The sequence below is a fragment of the Petaurus breviceps genome, unplaced genomic scaffold, assembly GCF_028583685.1.
Source record: "Petaurus breviceps papuanus isolate PSGF00001 unplaced genomic scaffold, PetGlider_PUasm1.0 90825, whole genome shotgun sequence".
Lineage (NCBI taxonomy): Eukaryota > Metazoa > Chordata > Mammalia > Diprotodontia > Petauridae > Petaurus > Petaurus breviceps.
Window position 1 is genome coordinate 11,615,743 of NW_027187353.1, and position 27,588 is coordinate 11,643,330.

The following is a 27,588-nucleotide window of genomic DNA, read 5'->3' on the forward strand; positions in this document are numbered from 1 at the left end:
TATAGCATTAGATGCTGGACCACCCATTTCTTCAGAGAAAGATCTCTAGGTGGTTTCTGTATCTCAGCATGCTGCCATTTTTTTTCCTTCTTACAACTAACTGATAATTGTGAATGTTTTCAAGATTTGGTTTTTCTATCCTTTTTTACATTTATCCTTTAGGGAGTTTATATTCTCTAGGTCTTATTCTTATTACCTCATCTCTAGTCCCATATTTCCTAAAGAAACTTTTATTTGAATAACATTCACTTTCAGTTTATCTACAACTTAAAGGCTTCATCTTTTGCATCCCTCAAACTGACTTTCTTGGCTCACATCCTTATTTCTGTCATCAATAATACCCATTTCCCCAGAATTTTAAGTCATTTTTTAGTCATTTTAAAATAAAGAGTCAAAGAATCTCAGAGATAGACTGGATCTCAGATGTCACCTAGTCCAACTTGTCTCTGAGCAAGTGTCTTTGACAAATGGCCATCTCATCTTTCCTTAAAGATCTTTGAAGGTGACCCATTCCATTTTGGTCCTTTTCCCTTTAGATCCATCAAGTCCTTTTGATTGTTCCTTAACTGCTTCTTTTGGTATCTTTCTCTTCATTCCCAAAGGACCATCTCAGGCCCTATCCATTTTTACCTGAATCACTTCAGTCTGTTTTGCCTATAGTTATTTTCCACTTCAGTCCATATTGCATACTACCACAATATTTGTCTTTTTTTCCCCAGCAACTGAGGTTAAATGACTTGCCCAGGATTACACATCTAGTAAGTGTCTGAGGCTGGATTTAAACTCAGGTCCTCCCGACTCCAGGGCCAGTGCTCTGTCTGCTGTGATACCTAGCTACCCCCAATATTTATCTTTTTTCAAGAGCAAAAAGTGACTTCTTAATAGTTGAAATCCCAGCTCCTCGGCCTGGCATCCCAACCCCTCCATGATGTGTCCTCCTCACTGTATGTGTCAATCAATAAATTAGCAAACATTTATTGATTCCTGTGTTCCAGGCACTGGGCTAAGTGCTAGAGATACAAAAGGAGGCAAAAGATACCCTGCCCTCAAGAAACTTATTAAGTAGTAGGGTAGACAGCCAGCAAACAGAAATATTCAGAGTAAACTACGTAAAAAGGTAAATAAGAGCTTCACAGAGGGAAGGCACCAGGATTGAGAGGCACTGAAAAAGCTTCCTGTTGAAGGTAGGATTTTAGTTGGCGCTTAAAGGAAACTAGGAAAGGCAGTCACCAAGAGCTGAAGAGGGACAGTGTTCTAGGTGTGGGGAACAGCCAGGGAGTGTGCTTTGTTCTTGGAACAGCCAGGAGGTCAGTGTCACTGGATCAGAGAATGTCAGCTGTAAGAAAACTAGAAAGGTGGGAGGTGATTTATGTTAGGAAGGGCTTTGAATGCCAAACAGAGCATTCTGTATTTGTTCCTGGAGGCATGAGGAAGCATTTGAGTTTATTGAGCAGGGGAATGATGTGATCAGATTTGCCCTTTAGGAAAACCACTTTAGTGGCTGAGAGGAGGGTGGATTGGAACAGGGAGAAATTTGAGGCAGGTAGACTCAGTAGTAGGCTATTGCAATAACTGAGGTTTGAGATAATTGAATACCTGTGCCAGAGTGGTGGCAGTGTCAGAGGCAAAAAGGAAGGTGTATTCAGAGATGAAATCAGCAGACTTTGGCAAAAGATTGGATACGGAGGTTGAGAGATAGTGAGGATTCCTAGGTTGGGAGGAAGGTTTAGGGGAAAGTTAGAATTCTGCTTTGGACCTATTGAGTTTAAGATGTCTACTGGACATCCAGTTTGAGATGTCTGACAGTTATGTGAAGATGTGAGATTGAAGATCAGCAGAGAGTTTGGGGCAGGATAAATAAATTTGAGAATCATCAGCATGGGTCATTAAATCCATGGGAGCTGATGAAATCACTAAGTGAAGTGGTATAGAGGGAGAAGAGAAGAGGGCCCAGGGCAGTTTCCTATGGGAAACCTACAGTTAGTGATCTGGAGGAAGATCTCACAAAAGAGACAAAGAAGGAGGAGGAGAACCAGGAGAGAGTGGTGCCATGAAAGCCTAGGGAGAAGAGAGTATCACGGAGGAGAGTGATTGGCAGTGTCAGAAGCAGCAGAGATGCCAAGAAGAATGAGGATTGAGAAAAAGCCGTTGGATTTGGCCACTTGATGATGATTAGTAATTTATCACTCATTACTTCCTAATACAAACCATCTGTTCTAATCAGGCTACACTTATACCCTCTCCCCACTGCCATGTTTTTACTCACACATTACTCTGGAAAGAGTGTTATCCCTTTTCTGGGGAAAACAAAAGATTTACCTCAAATCCCAATTCCTTCCTTGATTACTCAGTGCTGCCCTGTGGACTGTGTCTCTCTTTTCTATAAGGTTGCTACACTGAAGTCCTAAAATACTTAATTAAACATACTTTTACATATGAAACCACTAGGACATCTTCCTAAATGAATCACAAACTCCTGGAGAATTGGGACTGATCCTTATATTTCTTTTGTGTACCCAAATAATAATGTTGGCATATAATTACTACTGAGATTTCAACAAGAAAGGAAGAGGGGGAGTAATTTAATAAATTCTAAACATGTAATGGTCCATCTTTTATTGAACTTCATGTACCCCAAAGCTGTCAAAGGTCAGTACTCTCAGGATCTTCTAGGCATTGGCCAATAGAGCATTTAAAGAGCTGAATCCTACAAAAAACACAACTTTTCTTCTTTTTTTTTTTAAAGCAATTGGGGGTAAGTAACTTGCTCAAGGTTACACGGCCAGTTATTTTTGGGTGTGGTACTATGTATCAGCCCAGATTTGATCCCCAGGTCATCCCGACACTGGGGCCAGTGCTCTTACTCGCTGAGCCACCTGGCTGCCCCTCACAATTTTTCTTAAGAGAAGTATTTAATAGGAACCATCAGGTAGGTGTAGCATAGGAGAGAATCTTAGTGACAACCAAATAAGATACTAACTCAGCACTTGGGTCATTAACAACATATGTCTGAAAGGCGTGGTTGATCTTACTTTGACATAAGACTTCGTGGACTTCCCAGTTTCTGAATCCTAATCCTAATTTTCCAGAATGAAACACCCCATTCAGTAGTTGGAGAGTCAATTCCAGAGAGTTTGAAGTACAGTTGAAGGAATAGAGACACAGTTTAGACAGACCTAAATACAGAGAGATGTTGGTTGAGGCTAGAAGCAGCTTCAAGGGGAGTAACCGCTGGACACATAGAAATGAACCAGGATACACATGGACTTGTAAGCAGCAGACCCTGGGAGCAACTTTAGCACTGTGTCCAGAAGGGTGGCTGTGCTCAGACAGATGAGGACTTCACAGGAAACCAAAGGACTTGAAAACTTGAAGAGGCCTCTCCAATTCTTATTCTGAAAAGACCAGCAACAATTCTCATGAAGGAGGATTCATAAAGACCCCAGTTAAATCCTTAAATTATTTATTTTTCAAGACAGAAAGAAGCAAAGATACTCCATACAAGGAAATTGGACAGCAAACATGGATGTCATGGTTTTAGTCTCAGCTTTATTATTATGTTTGTGAATTTTGGCAAGTCATTTCATTTTTCTAGGTTTCATTTTAAAGATCTTTTACTTTCCCTCATTTTCTTTTTTTAAATTATGATTTATGATGCTGATAACAATTTTTTATTGTGAATTTGACAAGAATCTATAGACATAAATGTTTTTATATAGAAAGAGTATATGATACATCTGTGAAATATATAAAAAATCTATGTGAAAAATACTTATATTTTTTTAAAAGCTTATATTAAATTTAGCACAGTAGTACCATTACCAACAAAAAAGAAAAGAAGAAAAATCTGCTGCCAGAAGAATAACCTTTCTACCACTAACTAGAGAAGTTGGGGAGCTGTGATGATCTGTCTCTTCTGCTCCAGCCTCCAAAAGAGGAGAGGTCTAGGATAGGACGAGCAAGGCCCCAAAGCTTCCACTCACCTGACCACCTGACAAAGGAGAAGATAGGAGCACAGCCCAGAGGTTTCTGTTCTGGCCACACCCGCTCCTCACCATCTCCTTTGAGTTAGGTAAGGCAGTTCCTTTTTTCCAAGTTTTGAAAGATTGGAAAGTCTACCATCTTTTTTACGAAAACGTCAGTTGTGAATCAAGGGAGTACTTCCCTATTACTATTAGAAAAGCCCTTCTGAATGTCTGCCCCAGTCATAGAATCACTGAATTTCGCTTCTACTTCTAGTGAACACCAAATGGCGGGCAATGCCGGTGCTGCAGGAGGTGCAGAGGCCCTGGGGACCCTGGAGTCAGAGGCCAGAGAGGCTTCTGTGGTGGCTTCAGCGGTGGGGGCCAGGGCCGTGGTCCAGGCTGTGGCCATGGCTGCAGTGCCCAGGGAAGAAAAGCTGAAGACAAGGAGTGGGTTCCTGTCACTAAGCTGGGCCAGCTAGTCAAGGACATGAAGATCAAGTCTTTGGAAAAGATCTGTCTTTTCTCGCTTCCTGTCAAGGAGTATGAGATCATAGACTTCTTCCTGGGAACTAGAGCTGGACAGCGTACCAGGTTCAAGGCTTTTGAGGCCATTGGTGACTACAATGGCCATGTTGGTCTGGGTGTCAGGTGCTCCGAGGAAGTGGCCACAGCTATTCGTGGTGCTGTCATTCTGGCCAAGCTGTCCATCATTCCTGTGAGATGTGGCTATTGGGGCAACAAGATTGGCAAGCCTCACATAGTACCCTGCAAGGTCACTGGGTGATGTGGGTCGGTTCTAGGGCGCCTGATCCCCGCCCCTAGAGGTACTGGCATTGCCTCAGCTCCTGTGCCTAAGAAGCTCCTGATGATGGCTGGAATTAATGACGGCTGCACTTCTGCGAGAGCCTGTACTGCCACTCTAGGCAACTTTGCTAAAGCTACCTTTGATGACATCTCCAAAACATACAGCAGTCTAACCCCAGACCTGTGGAAGGAAACTGTGTTCACTAAGTCTCCTTATCAGGAATTCACTGACCATCTTGTGAAGACTCACACTTGAGTGTGTCCAGAGAACCCAGGCAGCTACTGTGGCAACCACATAGATGTTTTTTTTAGAAACAAATAAATTGAACTATGCCTGCTTAAAAAAAAAAAAAGAATCATTGAATTTCAGTGTTTCAAGGAATCTTAGTGTTTGTTTAGTCCAATGCAAACCTGAAAAGACTGCCTCTATACATAGTTCATAAGTGAATGTTCAATCTTTGCTTGACCAGGGAAGGGGAATCCAGTGCTTCCCAAGACAACTATTTCACTTTTAGTTGTTACGATGTTTTCCTTGATTTCAAGGCAAAGTAACTTTTACCCATTCCTCATTAGTTCTTCCTTCTGGAACTTAGAATAAATCTAATTCACCAGGCAGCTTTCAAATACTTGAAGACATCCCACTAATCTTCTCCACATTAAACATAGCACTCCTTTTTAATTCTTATATGTATTAATTCAAAGCCTTTTTCCATGCTGGGGGCGATTCTCCAGGCCCTGCAGCTTTCTTCATCAGATATGGTACCCAGTCTTCCAGTTGAGGTTTGCCCAGGCAGAGTATAGAAGGACTGTTACCTCCTCATTCCTGGAAACTTCTCAATTGATTGAAATACCATGTTAGTTTTCTTAGCTGACATATCACACTGTTGCCTCTTATTGAACTTTTAGCCCACTAGGACAAACTTCTGTCTAACCATGTCTCCTCTGTCATGTACTTGTGAAGTTGATTTTTTGGAATCTTAAAGGTAAGATGTTACACTTATCCTTTTTAAAATTTCTCTTACTATATTTGGCCCAAAGTTCTTGCCTCTTAGACTCTTTTAAAATTGTATTATCTAGTGTATTAGTTATCCCTCACAGCTTTGTGTCATCTGTAAATTTGAAAGCATGCCTTTTATACCCAATTATACCCAGTGACCCAAGTCATTGATGAAAAAAGATAAATAGAAGGCGGCCAATCACCAGGCCATTAATGACCACTCTTTGGGTTTGGTCATTCAACTACTTTTTTTTTTTTTTAAGCAATCGGGGTTAAGTAACTTGCTCAAGGTTACAAGGCCAGTTATTTCTGGGTGTGGTGCTGAGTGTCTGAGCCCGGGATTCGATCTCCAGGTCGTCCCAACACTGGAGCCGGTGCTCTTACTTGCTGAGCCACCTGGCCACCCCTAAGCAATTGGGGTTTAAGTAACTTGCTCAAGGTTACACGGCCAGGTGTTTCTGGGTGGGTGCTAAGTGTTGAGCCCGGGATTCGATCTCCAGGTCTTCTCAACACTGGAGCCGGTGCTCTTACTCGCTGTGCTACCTGGCTGCCCCTCATTCAACTACTTTTGACTTCATCTAATGGTATAATTGTAGAGGCCATATCTCTATATTTTCTTTATAAAAATTTTTTTCCTTTCAAGACATAATTCAAAAGCTTCTGTGTATATTTTTCAATCTTTTCCATAGTGTAAAATGAATCTCACCATCATAAAATGGATTATTCCAAAAATTAACTTTATTTTTGAATTAAATTTTTTATTTTTCATTTAGCAAGCATTGATTATTCTCTGCCTTCAACTTCCCCCAGACCTATTTAAAAAGGAAGATGTATTAAATATACATTTAGGGGGAATGCAACTTTGTTCACCATTAGTACTTTGGCATTGTAGTTGGTCATTGGGTTGGTCAGAGTTCTTTAGTCTTTCAAAGCAGTTTGTTTTTATGGTGTTTGTTTTTTTGTATAAATTGTTCTCCTGGTCCTTTTTACTTTACTCTGCATCAGTTCTTGCAAGTCTTCCTAGGCTTTTCTGAAACTAGGCCTAGTAGTGGTATAGCTGGGGTCAGAAAGTACTGAGTACTTTAAGAACTTTGGGCATAGTTCCAATGTGGGACTTCTTTCCAAGTCCAAAATATTCTATACCATTATTACTGTTATTAATGTTTTAACTAAAACTTAGAATGAATGGCTGATTGCATCTCAACTTGCTTCCTTTTCATCTGTCAGGTTTACAGTTGTTTCTGTTGTACTAGAACTGTTTCCTCTAGAAATGTCATCTGTTTGTCATTCCTCTGCTCTGAAATCTTCAGTGGCTCCCTATTAGACACTAAGCATCTTTCAAACTCTTTTGCCTAGCATTATATTCTCTCCACATGCAGATGAAACTATATTTCTGGACTTGCCTTAAAGTACTATCCCCTACAAAATCTATGCTCTTGCAGATTTGGAACAATTATTTGGTAAACTCAAATATATTTTATGATTTTGCTTACGGTGTTCCCATTTTCATTCTCTCCCTCTTCACTGTTGAATTTTTACCTACCTATCAAAGATCAACCCAAATACCACCTCCCTCTCCATACAGCCTCCTGATCACTCCCTTGGCAATGACCTCATCCTCATGTTTTATATAGTATGACATTTATACATCTCTGATACACTTACATTGTTTTATATTATCGTTTCCATTTATATATCATGTCATGCTGGATGATAATATCCATGAGAGCTTAACGCCTAGGACAGTGCTTTGTGCATAATATACCTTTCAATGAATTCTTGTTGAATTGAATCAAACGTGTCTTACTATTTAGTAGGAGAGATAAAATGTGTATAAATAATTAGCATAAAGTAGAATTACAAAATGTCATGAGACTAGTAAGTGATTTCAAACTGACTGAGGAATGACTAAACAAACAGTAGTAGATGGGATGCATTAGAATATTTGTTATACTATATTGAATGATGGATTTGAGGAACCAGAGAAACATAAGAAGATTTGTGGTAGTTGATACAGAGTGAAATAAGTGGGACCAGAACAATATAAATTGAAAATCATTAAAGAGATAGTTACCATTTACATCTCCCTTTAGGGTTTGCAAAATGGTTTCCATATTTTCACTAATTTGATTAAAAAGAAACTGTCTGATTCAGTAAATGAAATATCAATAATGGTTCTGGAGAACATGAAAATGAAACCTACCTTTCCCCTCTGGGCAGAAGGTTAGAAGCTTAGTAAGGCAGAATATTGTATATTTTTTCACTTTATAATGTATTTGAGATTAACTACTTTTCTTTTTTATTAAAGAAGGTTCAGTTCTGATATTTGGTGGGAAAATAGGGAAGAAAAAATGGGTATTTCCAGAAATTATTGTGATATAAAAACAAAAGGCATCAATAAAACATTTTTAATAGCAATGCCAAACATTATAACATTTCTACTCAGTTGAACATTAAAAGTCAATAAATTTCCATGTTTTATTAAATATATTGAAGGGATAAAAGGCTAGCCTTTTTACCAGAGTTTCTTATTCAATTATCATAGTTTTTTCACCAACATAATTCCATTTTTTCTGCCTATATGACACCAGACCATCTGGCCAAATCAGTCAATTATCAGAATATTGTGATACAACATCAAAAATTACTAGGTTGCCTGAAATTTCTGCAATGGCTGAATATTTTGGCATTATGTGAACATAATCAGTAGATCTGTTTGGCCCCAGAGTCAGGATGACCTGGGATTGAATCCGGGCTCTGATACTTAGCACCACACTCAGAAATAACTGGCCGTGTAACCCTGAGCAAGTTACTTAAACCCAATTGCTTTAAAAAGAAAAAAAAATATATATATATATATATACATACATATATATATTTAAATTCCTATTTATAATGGGCAATGGATCCATTCACTAACTCATTTGAAAGCTAGTTGGTTTAATGTCTATATTAGCATGATTATTCTGTCTTTAGTTACTATCCATAGGAGCCAAGTCAATACATGCTCCAATTATGCATTCTGTTGTCTCGTTAATCACCATGCATTGATGTCTATCATCACATTTTTCCCTTCATTATGTATTTGAGATAATGTCAATCACCCCCTTCTAGAGTGTCACAATAAACTCCCTGGTTTCACCAAATGGTCTACCTGATTTGGGTCATGTATTTCTAGACTGCAACTTTTTCAGTGGCACAATCCAAACTGAAAAGTTCCAAGTGTCTTTCCAGAATAGCTGGACCAGTTTACAACTCCACCAATAGTGCAGTAATCTGCCTGTTTATCAGCAGCTTCTCCAGCAGATGTCATTTTCCTTTTTTGTCAGCTTTGCCAATCTGTGATATGGAACCATAGAATTGCTTTAAATTACAGGAATCTAATTTTAGTGATTTAGAGCATTTTTTCATGTAACTATTGATAGCTTGGGTTTCTTTTCTAGAAAGCTCCCTTTTAATATCCATTGACCATTTATCAATGGGGAATGACTCTTATTTTTAAAAGTTTGTATCTGCTTATTCTTATAAATTTATAATCTGTTCATTATAGAATTTGGAAATGATACTTTGTCAGAGAAACTTACTGCAAAGATTTTCCCCAGTTAACTGTTTCCCTTTTGTAGCTACTACACTGGTTTTGTCTGTGCAAAACATTTAATTTCACATTATCAAAATTGTCCACTTTATCTTCTATAATAATCTCTATCCCTTATTTGGTTATGAGTTCTATATGTATATCTGAAAAAAAATTTCTTTCTTGCTTCTCTAATTTGTCTATAATGTGGCTTTTTATATAAGCCGTGTATTCATTTCAAACGTAGCTTAATATATGGTATGAGTCTCAGTCTAATTTCTGCTGGACTGCTTTCCAGTTTTCCCAGCAGTTTTTGTTGAACAGTGAGTTCATACTCTAGTAACTGAGGTCTGGGGCTTATCAAACAGTTTACCAGGTTCATTTGTTTCTTTGTGTTGTATACCTAATCCAGGGGTGGGGAACCTGCAGCCTCAAAGCCACATGTGGGATTCAAAAGGCTGCACTTGAGGATGGAGAAGGCCACGTGTGACCTTGAGGCCGCAGGTTCCCCACCCTGACCTAATCTGTTCCACTGAAAAACCTTTATTCTTAACCAGTGTCACATCATTTGGACTATTTGGTAGATCTGGTGCTGCTAGGTCTCCTTTCCCCCATTATTTCTCCTGAGATTCTTAACCTATTTCTCCTCCAGATAAATTCCATTCTCATCTGACTGTAAAGTAACCCTTTGATGGTTTTAGATGGTATGGCACTCAATGAGCAAATTAATTTAGTTAATGTCATTTTTATTGGCTATGCCTACTCATGGGCAGTTAATATTTCTCCATTTATTTAGGTCTATATTTCTTCTAAAGAATGTTTTGTAGGTGTGTTCATATAGTTCCTGTGTGTGTTTTGGTAGGTAGACTCCTGTGTGTTTTTTTACTTTTTTTTTTTTGTTATTTTAAATGAAATTTCTCTTTCTGTTTCTTCCTGCCGGGTTTTATTGGCAACGTATGGAAATGCTGATGATTTTACGTGGATTTATTTTGTATCCTGCTACTTTGCAGAAGTCATTTCTGTCTTTCCCACAAGGATAGTATAAGTCATTTTATCAAATGCTTTTCTAAAATCTAGGTTAACTCTACTGACAGTATTATCCTGATCTAGTAATCCTGTCCAAAAAAGACTTAAACTTGTTAGCCTGGCATAACCTTGCCTTGATGAAACCACGTGTATTCTTTGTGCTCATCAAATCCTTTTCTTTATACTCTCTATTTGTTTAAGCTATTAACTGTTCTGAGTTTGGCCATGAATTCTTCAATTCTGGGGCTTTTTCCTGAGACCTGTTGGTCTGGTTGGAATTGAGTCAGGAGACAGTGTTATTCTGTTGCACGAACATAGCCAATCCTCCTGCTACCCACAATTCCAACCAGCTAGACCAAGGGTTCTTAACCTGGGGCCTATGAACTTATTTTTTAAAGAATTTTGTAATAACTATAATTATTTCGGTAATAATTATTTATAATATGGATTGTATATATAATATAATAATAGATTATAATAATTATTTCAGTGTAATTGGTTTCCTTTACAGTTTTTTTATCTTATGAATTTTAAAAAACATTCTGAAAAGTATCAACCATGTGATTGACACATAGTAAGTGCCTAATGAATGCTTGGTGACTTGAAGAAAAGTCTGTGGGCTTCACAAGATTCCCATTACTCAGAAATTATTAGAAGTCATTGAGATACATGGTAATGTGGAATCAGTTGTGAACTTAGTATATTACCAAGGGTGACCAAGCAGGTGTTCCTTAACATGATATAAATAGATGGTGAGTGGATCCCTATGTTTGTATTAAAAATACAGGCATCAGATTTAGTTAGGGAAGTTACTAAAAGTTGCTTTAAATTTTCAGCCTAGAACTCACTTGCTAATTTCTGGCATGTTTGAATAGAATTTATTTAGCCTGGGTCTGTATTTCCTCGCTCTGTTGCCTACTATAGAATACTGATCTTGGAGCTATGGCATCTCCTCTTTGTTGATGCTTTGGTGCTTATACTCGTGATCTCAGGAGAGAACAATAGCATCTCTTTCCTATTTTTCAGTTTTTGAGAGGATGCCTTAAAAAACAAAGCCCAGGGAGTGAGTGACCTGAATCTCTAGTATAGCTTTTGGGAAAGATGGTATAGAAATCTCATATCTAAATACTTATGTAAATATGAAAAACTCCTTTTAAAAAAAAACACTAAGCCATGGTAATGAAACTATATTGTTATTTGAAATTGTGTATGTATGATTTCCTAACCCATTACTTTTGAAAAGTAATTTGTTTGTCTTTTTCCAGTGCCTTTCCACATAATGGACAGAATACAGGACTAGCTCCTTTTCTGGGGAACCTAAACACTGGAGGGTCATTACCAGACTTAACCAGCCTTCATTCCTCATCTCCTCTGCCCACAACCTTGGATCCTGACGGCCACTGGTTTGGCAGTATGAGTGTTGGCAATAGTATGGGAAATCTCCCAGCTGCTATGACTCATCTGGGAATTAGAAGCTCTTCAGGTAATTGGTTTCCATTAGTCATGAAGAGGGCGGCTAGGTGGCAAAGTGGATAGAGCACCAGGCCTAGAGTCAAGAAGGTTCAACTTCCTAAGTTCAAATCTGGCCTCAGACACTTAATAGCTGTGTGACCCAGGGCAAGTCACTTAACCCTGTTTGCCTCAGTTTCTTCATCTATAAAATGAGCTGAAGAAGGAAATGGCGAACCACTCCAGTACTTCTGCCAAGAGAACCCCAAAATGATGTTATAAAGAGTATCTGAGGCAGTTTTGAGTCCTTACCCATTGTAAAATAATCAGTCCTACTTTTGCAGCCTGTTATTAATAAGGTGTCTTTTATAGTTACAAGCCTCTTAGAAACAATTTTCAATAATTATTTTAAGGGGTTAAAATAGTTTCAAGCTTCTACCCTCTCTTTTTGATTGAAGGTAGGATATAGGATATAATTATAAAGCAATGAGACTCGATTTTTCAAGCAAACATAACAGATCTTTTATCCAAGTAAATACTGTGATCTAGTAAATCTAGTGATATTCAGAATATTTCATTTATTTATTTATTTATTTTTCGACATTTCACTTTTGAAGATTTTTAGTTCCAAATTTTTTTCTTCCCTCCCCTCTCTCCATGATGGCATACAATTGAATGTAGGCTATACATGTATAATCCTATTTCCACATTAGACATATTTCAAAATATTTTTTATCTTCTGCCTTCACCATTCATGGCACATTCTTTTATTCTTTTGAAATGTCTTTAATAGTGACACTCCTGCCCCTTGAGGGTGGATTAGACTTTTGAAAATAGTCAGAAATCTTTCAGAACCAACCCTGTCTCAACAAGGTGGGCGATCAAGATGGGTGATAGTCAGATACCATTTTATAGAGTGTATACTGTGAACTCAAGCACTGTCATGATGAGAACTCCAATTGATGTGCCACCAGTTAATTCTTTTGTATCATGCAGAATCTCTCAGTTGCTGCAGAATTTCTGCATGATATCTCCAGTTGATTATTTGACCACTAGAAATGAACTCTACAATGAAGAGTGCCGCTGATGGCAAAGACAGAAAACATTGTCTCATATTTCTTCAGATATGATACATCTTCTTGGGTATCAGGACTTAGAGCATTCTGTCACAGACTTTGGCACTTTCTTCCTGGGTCATATTGTAAATATTGTTTCATCATCAGTTACAATTTTCCTCAAAAGCACACTTTTTAAAGCTTTCTTTGGAAGAATAAATGCCCCATTTGTTTTCATGATAGAAAACACATGATAAACACTGTTATTAACAATAACTTTTTTCATAATTGTTAACACAAAGCTGATTGGCCAACCTTGGAAGTATGCAACTGTTGAGGTATATTACAACATATCCTAAAGTCGCTCCTCCTCTGCTTCCTTAAGTCTTGCAAGAAAAGTAGTCTCCTCACTTCATAGGAACACTTTGTTCTTCAGATAGGGAAACTTTTTCCATACTGCCTTCTGTATTCTTAAACTCTCTGGCTACCTCCGACTTTTAAAGAAAAAAAGCCACCTCATTCCCCAGCTCTTCCTTTGCTTATATTGGGACACGTGTGATGGACACTTCCCTCACTCCCAAAACAGAGACATAACAAGGAGGGAGGGGACTTCTCTCCTTTAGTTTCCCTGTACTGTCTCCTCTATCTCTAGCTGGATTTTAGTGTAATAAAATGTGAACATTTAAAAACCTGTATTCCACGTAGATTCTGTAGAGCCCAGCAAGGTATTCAGAAAAGTAACCTTGACATAGACCTCCCTCCGTCTCTCGCAGTGGCCAAGGCCTGTGGAGTAGCATGTGGTTTGTACTGTTAAGTCACTACTTTTATTTGTTATAAGGGAGGCTCGTTGGGTTGGAAAGGTAGGAGTAAGGAATGTGTAGAGACAATTGTGATGTAAAAAGCAGAAGTTGTCAATAAAACTTCATCAAGAAAGAAAGAACATTCATGTCCCCAGTTCAGAGAAGCCTGCTCCGATTCCAGCCTTGTCTGTGCACCTCCTGCTGGAAAGGAGCCCTTCTCCAGAGTTAGGTCTTAGCTCCTTGACTCCAGGAATAGCTCTTTACCTCGATGCCCGAGTCTTTTCATTTAGGGACCTGAAGTGAAAATTTGTCTTTTACATGGCTGTAATACTCCGTGACTCCTATCTTGAGAAGATTGCCTATTTAGTCTGGTAGGATTCTTTTCCCTCGTCAGTGGCTTTGTTGTCATTGTTGAGTCGTTTCAGTCGTGTTCAACTCCTAGTGACCTCATTTGGGATTTTCCTGGCAAAGCTACTGGAGTCGTTTTACCATGTCCTTCTCCAGCTCATTTTGTAGATGAGGAGCTGAGGCAGAGTTGAGTGAATTTTCTAAGGTCACATAGCTCATAAATGTCAGAGGCTGGATTTGAACTCATCAGAAGTCTTTCTGACTTCAGGCCTGGTATTCTATCCACTACGCTAGCTAGCTGCCCTGTCAGTGGCTTGCATTTTATTAGATATATTCCGTGGAAAAGGCGATAAAAAATATAAGGCTCTTAAAATTTTGTCCAATGTGGTTGATGAGGACTCACGTTTTCTTACTGTTTGGGAAATAAGGTTCAGAGAAGCCTGAAATAGTTCGAATAACAGTACATTTCTTGTCTTTTCTTAGGTCTTCAAAGTTCTCGGAGTAACCCCTCCATCCAAGCCACATTGAATAAAACAGCACTTTCTTCCTCCCTAAATATCTGCCCACAGACATCTGTTCATAATGCCTCTGCTCTTCAGCCATCACTCCGTCTGTTTTCACTTAGCAATCCCTCTCTTTCTACCACAAGCTTCAGTGGCCCAAGTCGGCGTAGGCAGCCTCCAGTGAGCCCTCTTACACTATCCCCAGGCCCTGAGACACCTCGAGTTTTCAGCAGACAGTTTTCCTCCACCAGCCCTCCGAACCAGCTCCCTGCCACCCAGGTAAGTCCTCAGGCTAAACAGGAGTCCTACTGTGGATCCTCAGCCTGGAGGAAATGATACATCACTCACTAGGTATGTGACCTTGGGCAAGTCAGATTGGGTCATAGTTTTCTCATCTGTTAAATGAGGACCTGCTCCAAATTTCTACAAATCTTTCTCCTTGGATTATTTTAGAACAGCCACACCGCTCTAAAGATCTCTGGGTGCAAGTCTCCAAATGTAGTTAGCATTCCCTAATACATGAAAATGGAATGGGCAGTGATGTAGACATCCCAAAGGTCATTTTTCTTTAATATAGGACTGCATTATGTGACAGCAGATTTGTCTTAATAACCACATTTTGCTTAGGCTCATAGTAAAAGGAGTTTAATTCCCCTGTGCACACACCAAATAAAAGGAGTAATAGAACTTATTAAAAGTTCTTTACAGGTAATGCCAGAGGGAGCATCAAAAATGTCTGATCCGCATTAAATCAGATTGGGTTTATTTCCCTGATCATTTCTCTTTATAGATTTGAAATTGAACAGTGTGGCTTAATGGAAGCATCAGTTGACCAGAAAGAAGTAGATCTGTGTTGCAGTTGCTGCCTTACTACATGACCTTGGGCTAGTCACAGATTGTTAAGATATCTTGCAGCTCTAAGCCCTTTAGGTATTGAAGTCACTGGAAATGGGCTAAAAAAAATCTAGAGAGGAAGAATTAGAACTTCTGATCCCATCCAGAAGCCATGGATGCAGGACAAAAAAATAGACTGGCTTGTTGACTTGATTTACCTAAAGCCGATATGGTTTTGACTACTTTTCAGCTTTTTAGGTGCTTCACACAACTGAATAGCATTGGGTTGTGTTAGATCACTAGACTAGGAGTGACAAAACAGCCTGGTCTTACTCCCAGCTCAACTATTCACTAACTCTGTGACCTTGAGCAAAATATTGCTTTCGGTTTTTTCACCTAGAAAACTGAGATAAGGATGCTGCCTTACCTCCCAGTCTGCCTGACGTTTTGAAGATTACCTTCAATCTTGGATACAAAAAAAGCTTAATTCCAAATTATTACACAAATGTAAGGTGGTGATAGAAGAAGTTAAAACTGCTGATATCATTTACTAGCCCTGTGAGGGATCTCTTTAGCTCTTTAGTAGTGAACTATTTAAAAATTTGTGTACTTTTAAAATGTTTGAGCCCATTTGACACCCCAGGCTCTTTTACAGGATACAGAAAAGATATAGTCCATATATCCAAGGTACATTCTAGGACAGAGGTTCTTTAAGTCAATAAGCATTTATTAAGGGCTTGTTGTTGTATATACTGTGCTAAGCCTTGAAGGTGCAAAAAAACAACAACAACCAAAATCCAGCCACTGCTCAAGAAACTCACAGTCTAATGGATTTCACCTTGTGTCATGGAGCCCTTTGGCATTGAGTGAATGGTCTTTGGACCTCAGAATAATCAACGAGAAAGATTTGTAGAAATTTGGATCAGGTCCTCATTTAACAGATGAGAACTGGGGCTCATGGTATAAAATAAAATATATAGAATTACAAAGAAAACCACTTGTATACAGTTATCTGTCTCTGTCTATCTAGATATATTTTTTAAAGATTATTTACCCCAAGTTAAAAACCCCCTTTCTAGACCAAATTAGATTAAATGCACAAGGATTATTCTCTAATTATAGTTTTTAATTTTTGTGGTTTTGCTGTCTTAAAGCATTTTTCTTTTTCAAAGTTTGAGGTCAGTGGAAATTGACACTGAAAGACAAAAAGGCTTTTGTGGGTAAATGAGATCAGAACATAAAAGATTGAAGAGATGAAAACTTATTGGTGAATGAAAAGAGCATCAGACCTACTCATCTCTCCTGTTATTTCTTAGTTGTGGTAATGTAGAGGTTAGTTTGATTTCTGTTTTTGTTTGCTTTCCAGGTTGTTCCTTCTGATCGAAATCCCCTTTCCTTCCTTCCTCCAGAAGTTCAAACCCCATTACCACCCCCTTATCCCATGCCCCAAGAGCTCCCTGAGCTCCCCCTGCAGCACCCCAGAGCCCAAGAACAAGTCCATGCCCAGCAGCCCCAGCTCTCTTCACCACCACATTCAGATTTTGAGCTCCTCTCTCCCCATGTAAGTAGCAAAAAGCATTACTGGCAAGGGAAGGAATACAAACAAAATAATCTTTGTTTCTTACTGAAACCAAATCTAACTCTTTGCCTCTCATTTCTGAAGAGCTCTTCTTTGACCAGCTTTTTCCCAGAGGTGTGCTTTGAACAACAGGCCATAAGGCAAGGGCCAGCCTTTTCTCAACAGGTAGGCAAACCTTGGGGTACCAAAGTATTTTGTGCCCTTTTGCATGCCCTCCTTTAGGTGTGAACCATATTTTCTAGACTTTCACATAGAAACCTTTAATGATAGACAAGGTAATTCTTTTTGTTTTCATATGGTCCCTCCTTGTGGCTTTTGAATACTTTCTATCTCCAGATCTGTTATATTACTGCTTAACTTAGTGTCTGGACTGAGCAGGGGAGCTGTCTTTTTGGTATGACCATGGTCTGGTCCAGGGATGGCCTCTGGAACACAGGAGATGGCACTAGGGTTAGGACAGAGGACAGGAGAGAGGTAGCAAGATGCTAGGCTATTGTAGCACTCACTAGGCAGATCCTGGTGAGAAGAGAGGGGACAGGAGGTGAGGAGCTGGATCCTGGGCTGACACAGGGTTTGTGGGGCTCATTGGAAAGACATGATGTTTAGTGCAAAGTGCTTAATAAAAATTCATTGATTTATTTTCTGAAAACTATCAGAAGATGAATTTGTAGAAGTTTCTTCATGAATTCCACCTAGTTTTTACAGAGACTTTATTTTGGAATAACGTTACTGTTTGAGGTTCTTTCATCCTCATGGAAAGAAATTTAAACTCAAATCCAAGGACAGGGGTGAGTCAGGTAAATTAAGGGTAGCTTGGCCCTCTTCTCAGTTACTGTGATGAACCATAATGGAACATGCTGGTAGTTCTTGACCCTGCCAAAGGTGCTGTGACAATGAAGATTACCAGTAGGATTTGCTGTGGGCACATGAGGAGTTGCTCTGAAAGGCCAGCTTAGCCCTGGAAACAGAATTCTGGTCTAGACCATTGGGTGTCCTTAGCACAAATCATGTCACCTAAACCCAGGACACTCACTGTCCTTAAGCAGAATTCACTGACCCTGAGTCTTTGGTGCTTCCCAGGCAGCCACGATGGAGCAGTCTCAGAGAGGGCTGCAGAATTCCATTCAGCTGCGACCAAATTTCCTGTATTCCAGCTGTGGGAGTTTCTCAAACCCGGTCCTCACTGGTAAGTGTGGGCCGAGCTCACCTGATTTACGATTCCATTTGTCGTCCTGGCCTCTGCACTGTGGGTTCATTCCACTGCCAGACACTTGAGATCATGTGAAGGATCTTGGAGCAGGGGAAGAGAAGAGCTGACGATGAGATCTGTTTTCACATACGCCCATATACATGTACACCTAGTGAGAGCAGGAATAATGCATGCTGTGGTGGGAAAGGGGCTGGCTTTGAAGGCAGAAGACCTGTGTTCAGATCCTCCTGGAAGAGCTTGGACACGTCACATAGCCCGTACCACTCTTCGTTTCCTCAACTGTAAAATGAGGACATTGGACTAGAGGATCACTGATACTCTCTAGTCTCAAAGCCTCTGCTTTTATGAACTTAAAATAGAGAGAATATGTACAAGTCACAAAAGACAGGACTGAAGAGAACATGGACTTATATATTTGGAGGCCTAGATTTGGGAGTCATCTGAACCCAGGAGGTCATTGAACTAGGGGGATGTTTCAGAGTCTGATGGGTCCGCGGCCTCAGCCTAAGTGGTTTGCAAACTGTCATCATTAGGATCCTGTACTGGTAAAAGGATGGGGGGGGGTTTCATTTTTTTGGTGCAAAAGTCTAGTTGTTTGTTTTTTTTTAAAGCAGGGCATAGAATTATATCTCTTACCCAACACATTTTTCTCTCTTTTCTCTACATCTCACAGAAGACACAAATGCCAGTCTGTTCAAAGACCTCAGTAGCGCCTTTGCAAGCCTGCCAGAGTCGAACTTTAATACAGACAGTCTTTTTCCTTTGGATGATGAATTCCAGATTGAACCCCTGAGCTTGGACGGACTCAACATGCTGAGGGACCCTAGCATGGGCTTACCTGACCCCTCTGTGGAGGAAACATTTCGATCTGACCGCCTGTGAGCAGGAGGTTGGGCTAGAGCAGCCGAAGCAGAGCTGGAGAAGTGGTCCCCACCATCCCTGGAGCCGGCCCCTGGGATCCAGCAGGGCAGGGCCAGCTCCTCATCGTGGAGGCTTCAGGTGGGGCCCAGACACAGCGGCCATCCTGCCAGTGCCGAGGCCACCGGCTGAGGGAGGCCCTGTGTCTGGGGCAGCTGCTCTGGAGGGACAGATACCTCTTTATGAAGAGTACTCGGCATGGCCTCACTCACCGCCAGCACTCCTGGAGTTTCATGGGGAAAAAAATCTCATAGCAGGAGCTGTGGCCAGCTTCATCCGGTAGTCCCAAGAGTAGTGAGCTCTGAGAAGGGATTGGGGACCTGGCGTGCTTCAGAGGGCTCTTAAATGATTACATTGGCTTAGCATTTGGTCTGTGGGACTGTAACTTGGCAGTGAATTCTCAGCCAGCTGGAGCTCTGGCAGCAAAATCTAGGCAGTCTCTGGTGACTCGTAGGTTACAGCCCAGTGTACAGACAATAGCATTGCTATTTGAGATCCCATCATTCTTACTCCAAAGAAAGACAGGGAGCCCCACCCCAGCTTTAACTGGGCAAACTGAATGTTAATTTGGCTTCTCTTTCTATCTCAGTACCCCTGCTGCTTCCATATGGTTTTCATGTGGCACAGGAAGGACAGTGCTAATTGATCACTGAGAAAACGTCCCTTATAATCAAGTAGCCTGAGGAGAAAACAGTGGCTGAACCCGAGATTAGCAGGCCGACTCTGCTGGAGGGTTGGCATTCTGAATCTAATTCCATCTCAGCAGTGGGGAGGCCCTGGAGAGAGCTCTCTTCGTTTCCCTAAGTCTGTCCCTTTCATGCCAAGCCGTCTTGCCGGTGGCTGATCTTATGATTCAGTGATACCCAAAGGCCGCCCAGCCTTGCTTTCTGATCTTTTCTGATCTTTACTTCTTGACATCACTTAGCTTATGGTTAAGTGTGCACATTAATATGTGTGTCATCAGACAGCAGATGCCTACTTGAGTAAAGCCACCAGGCTCTGTTTGGTGGCACGTTCCACAGAGTGTAGTGGGGCACAGGTTTCAGCTCGTATCCTGAAAGCCTGAGCATTTTGGGAGCCAGGGCTGGCCCTGCAGATCAAGTGGGGTGTGAGGGGCTCTGAGAAGTCGTTGCCACAAAAATGCTCCCCATAAACCTGTGTAGATAATGCTTTGAACTCTATAATTAGAGATTCATTCCTTTGGGTCAAAATATTCCACATTAAAATCATTGTCAGTCAATAACGCCTTAATGGACAGTAATTTAGTAGATGTTTTTTTTTTTTTCCCCTGGGAACTCTCCTTGAGAGCCGGAAAATGCAGTGAGTAGGTTTTGATAGGTCCAGACCCCTTGGACAGTGGCAGGGATGTGGGCTGAGTGCGCTCCTTCCATGGGAGGCCCAAAGAAGCTGGGGGTGACTGTGAGCACCAGAGCCCTGGACAGATGGACAGGGGATGAGAGGAGCCCTGGAAGCTGAACAGAAGAGGGCCTAGAGCCTTGGACCTTGTTCCCAGTCTCCGCTTTTGTAGCTGTGCCCAGATCTAGCAGCATCACAGAGTCTCTTTCAAACTGGCCACATTATTACCTACATTGAATGTTCTGGAGGATCACTCCATCTGTTCTTGTAGTCAAGAAAAGATTTTTATCCTAACATCTTGGATGGCTCAGCTCTGCAGAGAGGAGAGCTGTTCATCATTGACAAACGTGAGGAGTCAGCCTTGGGCAGAGTGGGGCTGAGAGGGGCTTGAACTCATCAAAGCTCACCCAAGGAGAGCATCCCCTGGATTCTCCCTGACCCTTCCAAGGCGCCATCAGGTTAGTCAGATACCTGCTGACCATAAGGGAAGCCCTCCAGAAACTGAACTGGGACTAAGGGCTAGGCAGGTTAATGAGAAGAATATTCTTCGAATTTGGGTTCTTGGGGTATAATTACAGTAATGTGCCTTCCAGTGTTATTTAATAACCACTAAATCACCAGCGTGCCTGAAAAAAGCCTGATCGTGTCTGATACTCCTAAACTGAAGGTGAAAAAAAGTGACCAACAGTCTGGTCAACCTGCGTTCGACCTAATCAAGGAACAGTTGTAGGAATGATGATGGGGGGTTTATATATTTGCACACACACATGAACATGCACACATACACGCCCAGATACAAATGTATAAAAGAAAAAGATTGCAGCCCAGTGTCCCCTTACCCACCCTTTCCAAGCTCCTACGCAGAGTGCCTTTCTCCCAAAGAGCTCCTAGTGTGCCACATGGTGATCCTGACTTCATGCAGATGGGGACCCAGGCACCCAGGGAGAGGAAGTTCACTGCACTCGTGGGGCCCGATCGGGCCAGGTGTGCCTTCCAGAGCAATTATTCATTGCTTTGTAGAGTCTGATGATGAGAACTGAGCTCGGTTCGTCCTGACATCCAGATCTTCTCTTTCTAAGAGGCTTGGGGCATCATCAAACCCACCTTCCTTAGACTGTGTGAGGCTGCACCACACAGTCAGCGTGGGCCACCCTTGTGGGGGTCAGCAGCCAGCTGGCCAGGCGCCTTGGCGGGAAGCAGCTGCGTGCTTCACAGTGCTCTTTGTCAACATTTATTTAGGTGTAAAGAAGTCACCTATTTGGTTATTCTCACTTACTAGCAGTTACGGCATAGAACTAAAATGTCTCCTAGTGCCCCCTCATTCCTCACTCTCACATTGTGGCCTTTCAGTCCCTCTGGTAGAGGAGGGATTGCTTGGTGACTGCAAGATTAAACCTTCACTGTCCGTAATTTTCTTTCTTCTAAATCTACAGCGTATTATCTGAAATAAAACGTGGCATATCCGAGCACATCTGTGTCTTTGAGGACCTTTCTGGCGTTTGTTATTTTAGTTGGCTCTTGTAATTTGTGCACAGATGGTTCTGAGTGTATCTCAAGACATTTCGGAAAGGGACCATCCCTCCTACTCATTGGACTTTCTTTCAGTTACCTAACTTTTGTGCTCCACATCCAATTATATTTTTAAAAAATTGGAATTTGTATAAAGTAACTTCCAAGTTTTATAACGCATTGTTTTTACATCTTTCATAATTAAAAGCAGCACAATAAAAGTTTTGTACTTGGATTTGATGTCTTTTTTCAGCCCCCAGAAGACTGGCCTGGTACATCCCCTGAAGGAACCATGCTTGAGGTCAGGGCTTCTTACACTTTTTCCATTCAGGATCTCTTTTCTGTTTTGGCAGTGTTTGTTGGTGTTGCCTGGCCTGAGAGCGTGCACCATGCGCAGTGCCTTGCTCTGTGTTCAGAACCAAGGTTGTATTGACATGGGCACTGCTTTAGGTAGTGGGGGGTGTTGGGGGGTCTTTTTCTGGCCCTTTTTCCTGACTACACAGACTGACTTTGCCCTTTCTTAAGCACCAATGAAGAATACTGCCCTTCCCTATTCTAAGCTTCATTGTATGCCTTCGTAGGAATTCCCAGCATAAGCATTGAGGCATTGCTGTTGTGATGAGTGTGATTTTGCTGCCACCACCACCCTCCCTCTTCAGTTCTGAATTTAAAGTCTTTACTGCTTTAATACATCACAGCTCTGCGGTTTCTTCAGTGTGGGTATTCCCTCCACTGACACAAATTTCAACTTCCATACAACGTCTTTGAAATTCATTTTGATTTAAATCAGTAAATATCCAAAGATCCTGCTTTTTGCCCGCTATTGGAAATTGATGGTTATCTTGCATCAAACCTGGTTTCCTGAGCCCATAAGTAGATGTCAACTGTTATTGTTATAAGCTTCTGGAGGCAAAAATGTTTGTTATCCATCGGTCAGTGTGCTGCTTTGTCTGTAACTAGCCTGGGCTAATGACTTGTACAGCTGCACCCTTCCCATCTTGGTAAGAGCTGCTGCAGCTTTCTCTAGGTTACCGGAACGTGGGTACAGGCAGACGTCTGCTGGGTCCCAGAGGTAGATACCGTTTAAGACCATCGTTAAAAACTGTGGCCTGGAAAGTGATTACAGCACGCTTGAGGGGGGTCCCTCCTGGGAGTGAGGTGTGGCATCAGCCAGAAGTCAAAGGGGAAGGAGACATATATATGGGTCAGTGTTGCTAAAACACTTTTTTCCCTCGAGGTCCACGAGGAGGATGGATATGCTTGGAAATGACAGCAATGTAAAAAAAGGTGTACTTTTTGCCTGGGGAAAAGAGACTTCAGTTCAGCAGTTGTTCATTGAGCATCTACTGTGTTCTAGGTACTGGGTGAAAAGAAGCATCCCCTGCCATTGTGGAGCTAATGTTCTGCTAGGGATACTTGGTAGGTGATCTCAACTTTAGACAGAAATTAAATCTAGCAATTTTTCAAGTTTTTGACCCAAGGCATAGAATTCTATCCCCCAAAGATTAATTTCAGTGAGTGCAAGCTTTGGCAAACACTAAAGGTAATGGTTTTGTGATAATATGCACAAGAAATTTGTGTGTGTGTGAGAGAAAGAGGGAGGGAGAGAGAGGACAGAGACAGAAACAGAGGGATAGAGAGAGAGAATATATATTTACAAATAGATCTGAATTGGTTTAGTGCATTGTGGGGGTCTTAGACATACAGTGGTAACAAGCTAGCTGCTGCTTTTTTCCTGATTTCCCAGGTCAGGTTCCATGTCCTGGTGGTGTGGTTTATCGGGGATTTTAGCCAAGGATTCTGCAACTCCTAGTGATGAGAGTAGTTTCTGACTAAGAGTCATTGCTCTCTCAGGGCTGAGCATTTCATTTATTTCATTTCCAAGAATGTTCTTGAGTGCCTGACTGCAGAGCTTCCCCCTGTGCCAGAGGGTGGTCTTCTACTTCTTTCTCCATTTGAGCATTGGCTTGAGGTGGTGGTCCCTGACCAGCCGCTGGATAGCCCAGCAGCATTAGGCTGTGTTTGGGCAGGATACTGGTTTTAGAGTCCAGAGAGACTTGAGCTTGAGCCCCAGATCTGACCCTAAATTAACTGGACAGCCCTGCCCTAAACCACAGTTTCTTGGTCTGCAGAAGGGGGCTACCTGTCTTCTAGGATGACTCTGAAGAAAGCACCTAGTTAATATGAAAGGGCTATGGAAATGTGAACTGTTATTACGCTGGGATGAAAAGGCTTCAATTACCAAAAACCAACTAGAAATTAGATTTCTGATTTAAGAACTCTGATCAACACAATGTCCAACCACAATTCCAAAGGACTTAAGATGAAACATGCTGTCTACCTCTAGATAGAAAACTCAGAGACTCAGACTACAGAGGAATTGAGTGCTACTCCTACAGTAGGGAAGACCTAAGTGCAAATGACCCTAGGTAAGTCACTTAACCTCTGTTTGCCTCAGTTACCTCAACTGTAACATGAAGATTATAATAGCTTCCCAGGATTGTTGTGAGGATCAAATGATAGACATGTAAAGCATTAGCACAGCCTGACACATAGTAAGTACTACATGATATTTCCTTTTTTTTTTTAAATTTGGACATGGCTAATGTCACAATTTGTTGTGCATGACTATACATATTTGTAATGTAATAATCTTTCATGTTCTTGCCTTCTCAACAGTTTGGGAAGGGAAGGAGAGAGGGAGGGAAAGAATTTGGAACTGAAAGTAAAATTGAATTTTAAAGACAACACAAAAGGTGAGATTTCTAACAGATTGTAACATTTTAGATTTTAGGTTGCAGTAGCTTTCTGTGTGGTTTCCCTTTCCCAAGTCTCTCACTGCTCCAGTCCACCTTTTCCTTAGTTTAACCGATTGTCCTAAAGCACTCATCTGATTGTCACCCACCTGCCCCATTCTGTGAGCTCCAAAGGGCATCTGCTATCTGCAGGATCAAGTGTAAAGTTGTCCGTTGTTTTCAAAGTCTTCCTGTGGTCCTCGTCTTGGTCTTCGCGGCACCTCACTCCCTGCCACACACTCTTGGATCCAGTGACACTGACTCCGCATGTTCTCACCAGCTGCCCTCCGTGTGTATGATTCCCTTCCTCAATTCTCTGGCTTCCCACCTTTTACAAGAAACCTTTCCCAGCGCTCCTGGTGCTAGCGCCTTCCCTCTGTTGATTATCTACATTTTTCTCTGGGTATGTCTTTTTGTACATTGTTATTCGCATGTTGCCCCCCCCCCCCATTAGATTATAAATTCCTTGAGGGCAGGGACTATTTTTGCCATTTGTTGTATACCCTTTAGCACAGTGCCCGACATCCACTAGGTGCTTCATAAATGACTGGATTTTCAATTAGATCCTGAACCCTGTAGAGCTAAAAATACATAGGAATTTAAAGATCTGCTCGTTCATCAGGTATGCCAGGGCCAAGGGCAGAGTCCCTTAATTGTGGAGAGTAATTGAATTGAATCAGCTGGCTAGATGTGCTGCCTGGTGGGCCTTACTACAGGTCCTGAAAATCATCCAGTATAAGACCACCTAGGAAAAGGAAGTGACTAACGCAGAATCACTCAGGTAGCCAAGGTTTCGTCCTGGGGCCCCTGCCTCTAAATCCATTTCTCTTTCCATGTTGCTGGTACCTAGCCAGGCCATTGTGCTTTTCCCAAACAGGAAACCTCTCACCTGAGGCTCATCTCACTGATGAACGAATGGTCCAAACAGTGACCTCCGAGATCTCCAGAAACTTCCATTGATTTAGGTCTAGTAACAGCACAAGCAGGTTCCTGTTGGATCTCTTAAGGTTAGCCCTGTCATCACTGAGATCATTAATAGTCATACCCTTAGACGACACACACCATCCCTGCACCCCCAGTCATCGTTGGGACCCTGGGCTTGGGCACGACCTATAATAGTCTAGACACTCTTTGTTCCTGCTGGTCTGGGGGACCTGTTTGAATAGGCCTCCGTGGTGACTGGCCAGCCCTGCCTTTGAGAGCCACTGCCACATTGCTTGTCCAGAGGAGCACCCGAACCTTCCTGTGGGGAGACCAGAGAGAGGCACAGCCTACAGTGGATAGAAAGTAGGTCTAGAGTTAGTTATCTTTGGTACGTGGTGACTGTGACCCTGAGGAGAGTCACTCTCTGTTAAAGCCCCAGACAGCTCTTGAGACTGTAAGTTGCAGAATGTTTTTTTTTTAAATAGATAGGGGTGAAGGGGGTTTCTTCACTGGATGTTGTCTACATCAATGACCTGGAAGGTCAGGGACTGCCCCCCTCCCCAAGAAAAATTTAAATAGGAAACCAGGCCTAACTTTGCTGAACAAATACCAGAATGTCCACTGTGAGATCAAAGGACAACCTTCCCTCTCCTGGTCACTCACTTGACTATGCCATGAAGTTCACAGATCTCAGATTTAAAGCTGGGACTTTCTAAGTAATCTAGTCAAACCTTCTTTTACAAATAAGGAGGAAGTGAAACCCTGTGGACGTTAAGTGGTTGGCTCAAGATCCAGCAGATACTAAATGTCACGTGACAATCTGGGGGTGCGATGCCTTCAGGCACAGCTGTTCACTCTCAGACTAGAAGGCTTAGGATACTTCATGAATTCTCAGCAGGCCTTTCTGATCTTCCTCTCCCATTAAGGCTCCATCCTGTTTCTAAAGAAAATTTTAAAAAGAAATAGGAAATTCCAGCTCCAGGAGAGGCTAACTATTGGGTCCTTCATACCATTACTACCCATGGCTCTGAGGTAGGCACAGCCCTTTGTTTCAGTCACGAAGCTGGGGCCATCCAGAGGATAGTGGGTCCAAATAGCTTAATGAACTTTAGTTTTCACTCTCCAAGCAGACGTGCCCTGAATGGGATTAGCCAAGTATTCAGGTGCAGGAAGTCCCACACCAGCAGGTGGCAGCTGACTGCTACTAATCGCAGAGCAGGGATTCTAGGGGAAGGTTAGCTCATTCATACACTGAGCACCCCTGAGGGAGGCATTACAACTAGAATCATCCTTTTCCTGATGAGGACGCCAAGGACAAAGACATTGTGACTTGCCCAAGGTCATGCAAGATTCAGACTCAAGGTCAATGCTACTTTTGCCGTGCCATCCTGCATGCCTTGAACCAGGGAAGGATGATGGAGACAAGAGGATGCAGTAAGGGATGTCCTGGGTGTCCTTGCCCATCAGACCATTTCTAAGGGGTAGGCAGAGTACAAAACTGTCTGCTAGAGGTAATACAGATGTTAGGAACACATAGTTATGCCTTCCGCTCTCTGCAGAGTACCAAGTTTCAGTTGTTCATGTCCAACTTCTTTGGGGGTCAGGGTGATGAGATTGTCAGTCAGCAGCAGCTGATTGACTCCACCACTGTGGAGAAGAGGCAGGGGCCCATGCAACCAAAGGTAGGCAGTTGCTTTGATTTTTCAAAAAGAGAAAAGTGGATTCTTTAAATTCTAACAAATATGAGCTTACCTTTAGTTCCTAGCAAAATTCTGAAATGATTTGTTAAATGGATCATGATTCCCAGTTGAGGGAAGTGGTGATCAGTAGCAGCAAATGTAAGTTCATTAAAACAAGTCACACCCCATTGCTCCTTCCTTTTCCTTCCTCCCTTCCTTCCTTCCTTCCTTCCTTCCTTCCTTCCTTCCTTCCTTCCTTCCTT

General features: G+C 41.6%; 1 protein-coding gene across 1 annotated transcript in view; it reads left to right on the plus strand.

Annotated features, from left to right (window-relative positions):
• The window catches only part of CRTC3 (CREB regulated transcription coactivator 3), an 89,911-nt gene extending 67,749 nt beyond the window's left edge, over nucleotides 1–22,162 (plus strand). The window contains exons 10-15 of the mRNA XM_069071312.1: nucleotides 11,632–11,849; nucleotides 14,502–14,800; nucleotides 16,722–16,916; nucleotides 17,019–17,099; nucleotides 18,015–18,120; nucleotides 18,818–22,162. Coding sequence (XP_068927413.1) covers nucleotides 11,632–11,849; nucleotides 14,502–14,800; nucleotides 16,722–16,916; nucleotides 17,019–17,099; nucleotides 18,015–18,120; nucleotides 18,818–19,026 — 1,108 coding nt within the window. The 3' untranslated portion in view covers nucleotides 19,027–22,162. The remainder of the gene's footprint in view (nucleotides 1–11,631; nucleotides 11,850–14,501; nucleotides 14,801–16,721; nucleotides 16,917–17,018; nucleotides 17,100–18,014; nucleotides 18,121–18,817) is intronic.
• Nucleotides 22,163–27,588: the final 5,426 nt, after the last annotated feature.